Raw genomic sequence first — 7,920 nt, 5'->3', positions numbered from 1 at the left:
TAACACCTGTATAGGTAACAATATTCAATTGGCTAAACACTACTTCTAGCTAAATAATTTAAGATAAAAAATAAATTCATAGTTTGTTCTGATATTCTTAATATTATTTGAAGGAAAAACCAAAACTTATTCGGACAATCATGTTTTGGGAGATATTCAGAAATCAGCGTCTTTGTGGATTTGAAACACACCGAGATTAGTGACAAGTTTATTGGGCAACAGAATATACACGTGGTAAATTTTCTTCCATAGATTAAAAGTAATATAGCGCTTTTTCCATAATTTTTTGACCTAAACTACCACATATTGTCCCTCTTCTAACTGTAGTAAGGATCGAAACACAAATTTTACGTTACGCGATAACTCCGGTATTTGTGAACCGATTTTCAGGATTCTTTTTTTGTTGGAAAGGGGGTACTTCCATAGTGGTCCCATTTCATTTTGAAGAAAATCATCCACCTCGAAGGGTGGCTGCTCACGCATGAAGATTCATTTTTATAAATAGCGCCTAACTTTAATTTAGGAGCAATTACTTTAATGGTTGATTTTGCTATTTCTCCAATTCAAGGCGTTTTTCTCTCAATATACTTTGCGTAATGAGAACCTATTTTTATTATCTCCAGTGTCAAGTCCTGTATAGTGGCGAACTAGGGGATATTTCAATAAAACTTAGCAAATACACGTAATTCCACGTACTTTTGAGGTCGATTTTTTTAGTACTCTGTACTGATTAAATACTCCACTAGTTTGTTATTATTATTATTGATATAAACATTGAACAAACAAAGAAAAAATCTCTCTATCCTATTGAATTTGACCCAGCGTCTGTTTGTCACACCAGGGCCCACCCCGCTCCACCGCCGGTGGTGCTTACGCCAAAATTAATTACGCCTTTATTAGTTTCAGCTCATAATGAACATTTAAAAAAAATATTACAAGGTATCAGACAGAAAGAAAACAGACTACTTATATTTCATATTAAACAGGAATTAATTGATATCCACTGCTATTTAATAATACGCTATCTAGATATAAGACCGGTTTTTGATACAAGTTATTGGTACATGGTGAGGACAGTGACAATATAGAAGCACTATGAGCTCCTATTAAAACAAACCCTATGCTCAAGTATTTCAAATCCGATAAAGCTTAGTTTGTGTTCTAAATTAGAAATTTTAATTTTTTTCCTACTTAAATCACGCGCGAATGTAAACAAATATTTTGCAATATTTGGAACGATATTAGAATCTGCCTAACTATGTAGATTTGCACAATGGATGCCGGTTTTTCTGATATGTGCGAATACGGATACTTGATGGCACATCCCGGAACTGGCTTGACCTTGACCGCGTCTCAAACCTGTGATTGGTCGAGATCGATCCCCTCCCGCATCTCACAAACCATGCAAAGGCGGAGTAACGCAGTCAAATATAACAGAGCTGATGTATTATCTACGCCAGAGCGGAGGCAGGCAGCGAGGAATGCTTCGGCTTGGCTTTATGAACGAACACTTTGATGCACCCGTTGAAGTCTGCGCTCACTAGCACGTGGCCCGTCTGCGAGGAGGCCACCATGCTGCTTTCTGCGTTCTGCTGGAATTAAAAAAAAATTCTTTACAATTATTGTCTTAGCGGTGGAGCCCAGTGGAAGGCTGGTAATTTGACGACCTCAGTGACTCAGTGGTTTGCATTGTGTGCACTGGATAAGGAGGTCCTGAAATCGATTTCCGGCAGGACAAATTTGGGAAATGAGCTTAATTGGTTCCGGTCTGGGTGTTATTGGAATTCCCTAGTTTGAGACCAGGGGTGTACACCTGGGACCTTACCATGAACTCTTATTACGATTCAGTCTAGACCTAAAATGAATCGTTGTGAGACAGCACTCCATGAAGTGTACATCACTATCCCGCGTTTTTGTCGTTACGAACCTATACTGACATGTAATAAGAGTTCATGGTAAGGCCCCTGTTCTACGTCCAACATCCGTCTGTAACAATTACTGACAAATAAGTGATACACGATCAAAATAAAAGATGCATGATGCGAATGGCGCTTCGTACTTGACGTTATTTTTTGATGTGGTAGAGTATAACTTATTTAATAGTAATTGTTTGGGTCGGACGGAGAACGGTAGAAGACACCCAGGTGTGATTGGCTGGCACATTATTATTAATTTCTAAGTTGCGCACATTTGTGAATGAGTAGTAAGCAACACCTCACATTATATATCGACACCAGAAGTATCAATTAATGTAAGGCACAAACCACGGTTTTTCAGGAGAGCCAAAAAACGATTTTGTTTTTTTAAATTTATAACTATTTACTCTAATGTGTCTAGAGCAAAGTTTCTTAGAATTTCCTCTTCTTTCATGCTATAAACGAAAGATTTAGGAATGCCTAGTGGTTTAAAATACAGCATGTCCTTACATAAAAAAAATGTCGATGTTCTAATTCTATTGCAAAGGATTCTTTACAAATAAAATTACGTATAATTTTTATATTACGGGACATGCCATATTTTAAACCACTGGGCATTCTTAAATTTCAATAATACCAATCGATAGAGCGGGAACTTCCGAAACCGATGTGTGTGCGAATGATATATGTAACTCATTTTCGACAAAATGTCCCTTACCTTAATTGATACTTCTGGTGTCGATATGAAGGAAAGCATCGCGACAAAAACTTGTCGAAAACCGTTCACCGTTCGAAAAGTGTCCGAACTTGTAGGGCGTTAAAATCGTATACAGAGCGTCATTCACGCTTTAGTCTTAGTTTGTTCGACTGACAGCGAAGCAAGCAAAATTAGACAGTACTGCGATGACATTACAATTTAAATTCAACGTTTTAGCTTTTTCATATTCCTTTACATGTCACTACGTTTAAATAGGTTGACTTGGGACATTTTTTTCGTGGCTTTTGTATTAGACCCGTCGTCCATTTATTTGTAAGTCAATGTCGAAAATGAATACAATGTTTGATTTAATGTTTTAGTTTTATTTTACCTGAAAAATATAAATCACGCCGTTTTCGGTGTTCTGGCAATTTAAGCACTAGCCTAGTGGGGACCAGAGTGGAAGAGCAAATAGTAATATTTGACAGGTTCACAAACAGAAGAGTCTATCCGTAATCAATGTTTCATCCAGTCTGGTCGGTCGATACATGTGTACCCACTAATAGCAATTATAAATAACATGGATCAATCACTCTAAAGGACTGCTAACCGCGATACAAAACAGCGTAATCGGGTATTTAGTACCTATTGGTGGGATCCCTACTTGAGATCGAATGCCGTTTGACCAAACATTAGGTAATTGCTCGAAAACGTTGCCACATCGATGTATCATAATCAAAAGCCAATATTTTTCTCAACATTTCAAGGTGTGAAAACTCCTCTGTGGCCGTAGCATGGCAGAATATGTGTGACAAACCTCCTCGCGACAATATTTATGTCAGTTGATACATTTAAGTTTGCTTATTTGGTAATTAACTATTGTTATACATTTTGAAGAACAAGGACAACGATATAAAATTGCGTAAATTGTCCAATAATTTTTAAATGGGACTGTACGGGGAAATACGAAACCATAGAAGATACAAGCAAACTGTTTTAAGAACTGTTAAGTTTTTTATTGTGATAATAAATTTGGTATATTCAATATTTTGGTCAAACGCGAGTTGTCCATAAAAATGAATAAAATCCCCTATTGGTACATCAGATGTCGCGACGAGTACCAAACAGCTATTTTAGTAACTAATTTATATTACATTGACAAGTTGCAATTAATCAAAGGTACTCTAATTTCTAGTGATAACAAACAAGTCAACTAGATGGCGCTTATTGCACAGATTATTTTCCAGTTTAGGATTAGCGCCATCTACCACATTAGGAAGCGTTAATTTATAAATTAATTTGTAACATACAATGCCATCTAAGGACACGCATATTTGTCGAGTACAGAAAACCAATTTTAGCTCATGAATATTAAAACGAAAAAAAAACTGAGTCCTAACATTTTACGTTAAAGAGCTATTTACCTAACGTAAAGTAGTTCCAGCTACCGACCAGCGCCACCTAGATCCAAGACGGTCCGTGGTACGCCGATTGGCAGTCCCTAGCGAGAGTACTCACGGCCTGGTCGGCGTCGGCCCGCAGCCGGCGCCTGGCCTCCTCCTCGCGCTCGAGGATCAGGCGGATGGTGTGGTCGGGGTTGGGCGCGAACACGGCACACGTCACCACCGCGTTGTGCGCCTTTATCCCTGCACCCGAGACGACACTTTGTAACTCCCACCGGCTTCGAACGAGTTTCGAAATACACATCGACCGTGAACTGGCAACCGGTACTATCTCAGTTTTGACAAGTTTACATTGACTTTACAGGTGAAGAAAAAAATTGTTTGCGTCGTTTACATAGCATCTGGTTTATTAAATAAAAATACGTAGTGTATGTGTAATAAAAATATTTAAAAACGACGTATTTTTATTTAATAAACCAGATGGTATATAAATGACGCAAACAATTTTTTTCTTCACCTGGAACGTCAATGTAAAGTTGTCAAAATTGAGATAGTACCGGTTGCCAGTTCACAGTCGATATCTCGTCAAATCGAGGATCTCCTTGAAAAAGGTCGGCTTAAAACTATCAAGGACATCCCCATATCTTTCTACATTCGTTTTAATTACAGTTGCGGTCGAGGGGTTCAGTAATAAGTGATAGAAAATACGCTCGAGCCACTTGAATTTATTGTAGAAGTACCTATAACAGGGAAAAAGGTGAAGAAAGGAAGGACAGATAAAGTTAAGGCTGTAACAAAAACAGGTAGGTATAAAAACAGGCACAACAATTTAAAAATACTACGGATTAGGAGTTATTATTTTATTATTATATGATTAGTAAACTTACAACAAAAGGGTATTTAGATGATAGGAGGATACGGTCTTTCCTCTTCAAGAATTTTGATAGAAGTGGCGACCGGACGAAACCATAAGAATGTTGTATAGATAAGACTACATTTATAGTCTAACTGCAGCATGTGGTGCGTATTGCTAGGTTAGCAATTAATTTTGTTTTATTTGAAATTATATATTTTGTCCCTTATATTCTGGAGGCCCAACAATAAACATGTCGGTTATAATTATTAATACAAAGATCAAACATTCAGAAAAAATTCCGTCGATCCGGCCAGATTCGAACCGACGTCTTCTATATCAACTAAGCCACGGAACGTTGTTGTCGTATCTTTGCATTTGGCTTTTCAACGATTTTCAATTTGTCTTGTATGATGAGGCAGAAAAAAATTAGAGAACGATTCAAAATTTCGAAAGTAAGAGAAAAGTGTGACAAAAAGGTGGCAGCACGATGAAGGAGGTTGATCGTCGCATCGTCAGTTAGTGATTCTCCCTACCGACCCTTAGGGTATCCGAGAAAAGCTCTATAACCTGTGCGTGCACAGGAATCTTCTAAGTTCAGGTTGTGACCCCAGGTCGGCCAGTGTACAGGGTTGTACAGTACAGAATACTACCAAGAACAAACTGGCAAGTATGAAGAGGCAGATGGAAGTAGAGGGGCGAAGGAGGTTTGTCAGGAGCGTAGCAGATGGAGATTCCATGGCCTCTGCTTACCTCGGTGGGAGACATGTATGTATAATATACTATACGTATAGTAAAAAAAACAAGCAAAAATATTAAAAGTGAGAATAAAAAATATTTGAATTCCATATCGAATTTAGGTAGAGTATAGTTCGAAAACTCACCTTCCCAATAATCATTCCTGTCTCTCCTGGCGCTAGAAAACTTAGAATAATCATGATAGGCCTTCCAAATGTAGATGCACTGGTTTTCGGACCCGCTAACAATGTACTTCCCGTCGTGAGAGAAGGACGCTTTGATCTGGCTGGACACGTTCACGTATCCTTTGTACTTGCAGGAGAGGTTGAGATCGCGCAGGTCGTATAGTCGGATGCGACTGTCGTTGGATGTAACGAGGATTTTGTCGTCGTTCGGCATCGGCTCTATACCGCTTATTTTGCGACCCGTTGAGTTTTTGCCCCTGAAAATTAAAAATGTAGTCGAAGTTAATACGACACTGGAATTTCGTCTGAAAGTAATATTTAGTGTTATGTGATTTAGGTTTAGGATATTTATTTCTCAAAAGACAACAAATTCACTAGTTTGTTATAATTAACTGTCTCCGTGGCCGAACGGTTACCATACTGGACTGCCACGTAGACGACCCGGGTTAGACCCACAGGTTGGGAGAAATATTTGTGCGTTTAGGTGTAATTTGTGGTTGTCTATGTGTGTGTCCTTGGCATCCGCGATACAAGGTTTACGAACATATTTCTTCCCGCATAATCAAATAATTGAACTTCGCCAAAAATACAACGTACCATAAAACCTAAACAGAGAGTACGTGTACACAAAATATTCTAATGAAAGTGTAATGTACTACAAATAAAGTTTTGCGTTTTGGTATAATAAGAAAAAACAAGGCACTAATCACGTATAACATATAAATTGCTATGGCGTGACTTAAATACCTTATGACGTGGAATTTTATCTTATTTTGAACCGACTTTAAAAAGGAGGAGTTCTCAATTCTACTGTGTTTTTGTGAACCATTTGTGAACCTATTTTGATGATCAGTATTTGGTCCCATTAAAATTTGAAGAAAATATTCGAACTCTAAGGGTTAATTAAGGGATGAATCCGGTAACGTGTACTTTCCGGTAACCGATTTCAATAAAACTTGGCAAATTGACGTAATTCCACGAACTTCTGAGGTTGGTTTTTTTAATAAAAAGCTATAATTATTGAATAATTGGAATGACTATTAAAAGAGCACTTTTTTAAAAGCATGGTTATAAGCGATACATGTCTCACCTCGTAGATCGTACGTCGATCTGCGTATGATACTTCAGCTGATCTGTGGTGTAAAAGATGCAACGGCCATCGTAGGTGCCGACAACGGCGAACTTGCCGTTTTGGCAGAAATTGGCCGCCGTTATCAGCTTCGTCTTGCCGTCTACTTCGTTCCATACAGCCACCTGAATTGATAGCAGATTGTTGAGCAAGGACCTTCAACATGTATACGCGCGTATGAACAACAAATAAACACTATGAAATCTTTATAATGATTGGTCAAAGTTTCTAATTTAAAAAGATGTAACAAATTCTGGACTGCTAATATAATTTAAACTTTACCCAGTCGTTATATCGTTGAAAGTCCTTCGCTAACGTGCGGCCATCTTGCGGCCAATAACTGTACTATGACGAACGAATAGAAAGTAGTATCTTCTCGACAACAGATGTCTTCTTTAACGCACACGTCGCATAATCAACTTTATTTCGATCAATTAAGTTTAAAATGAACAAAACACTCGTGAAGCATTTTTTCGTTAAGGTTTTGTTCGCTACTAGCGTGGAAACTTCGACAATTTTACCTAGTTCTCCAAAAGACAAAACTCGACCACATTGCATTGGGATAATTTTACAGTTAACAAATGAGTTCAATGAACAGAAACTGCAAAATTTATGAAAATAAGATACAGATGATATGAAATACAACCACGGGTAAATCATTTTTGCACTCCAAAACTGCACAGTAAGGCATTTTTCTAGGATTTTAGAGAACTTGCACGAAAGAATTACACAACCATAACAAACAAAGCGAAATATTCCGTGCTCGTAAGCCGGGTACCCCTCCCGCGCGCCTACCCTCTCTTCTTGCGTAGTACACGTGACACAAATCTCACAATCGGTTTCATTTTAAACTAAATAAGTTCTATTTTGTTTGTTGTAAATGTTGGACACTACATTACATACACTTATCACTTTATATATGTATCAAAATCATTATTTAACTATTCTATACATACAGGGTTACAGGAAAAGTCGTGCTAGATCCGTTAAGGGCGTGGA

The 7,920-nt window shown here is 37.9% G+C and overlaps 1 protein-coding gene across 1 annotated transcript; it reads right to left on the bottom strand.

Moving 5' to 3' along the window:
* Nucleotides 1–681: 681 nt before the first annotated feature.
* On the bottom strand, nucleotides 682–7,766 carry LOC113240409 (WD repeat-containing protein 44-like). Its single transcript, XM_026477697.1, has 5 exons — nucleotides 7,717–7,766; nucleotides 6,883–7,077; nucleotides 5,754–6,049; nucleotides 4,132–4,259; nucleotides 682–1,592 (listed from the first exon to the last, which is right to left on the bottom strand). Exons 1-5 carry the CDS (start codon nucleotides 7,764–7,766, stop codon nucleotides 1,452–1,454), a joined length of 810 nt encoding a protein of 269 aa, XP_026333482.1. The 3' UTR covers nucleotides 682–1,451.
* Between the last annotated feature and the right edge of the window lie 154 nt (nucleotides 7,767–7,920).

The sequence above is a fragment of the Hyposmocoma kahamanoa genome, unplaced genomic scaffold (genome assembly GCF_003589595.1).
Source record: "Hyposmocoma kahamanoa isolate Upper Pololo Valley unplaced genomic scaffold, ASM358959v1 138, whole genome shotgun sequence".
Lineage (NCBI taxonomy): Eukaryota > Metazoa > Arthropoda > Insecta > Lepidoptera > Cosmopterigidae > Hyposmocoma > Hyposmocoma kahamanoa.
The sequence above is the reverse complement of the archived record's forward strand: the minus strand, read 5'-3'. Positions and strand labels throughout refer to the sequence as shown.

Bases quoted from the DNA above. Each gene is read 5' to 3' on its own strand.
- LOC113240409 (XM_026477697.1), bottom strand. From the start codon at position 7,766: ATGAAACCGATTGTGAGATTTGTGTCACGTGTACTACGCAAGAAGAGA. The intron at 7,078-7,716 runs GTAGGCGCGCGG...TACATGTTGAAG, and splicing joins GTACTACGCAAGAAGAGAGG to GTCCTTGCTCAACAATCTGC. The intron at 1,593-4,131 runs GTGAGTACTCTC...TTTTAATTCCAG, and splicing joins GGGCCGACGCCGACCAGGCC to CAGAACGCAGAAAGCAGCAT.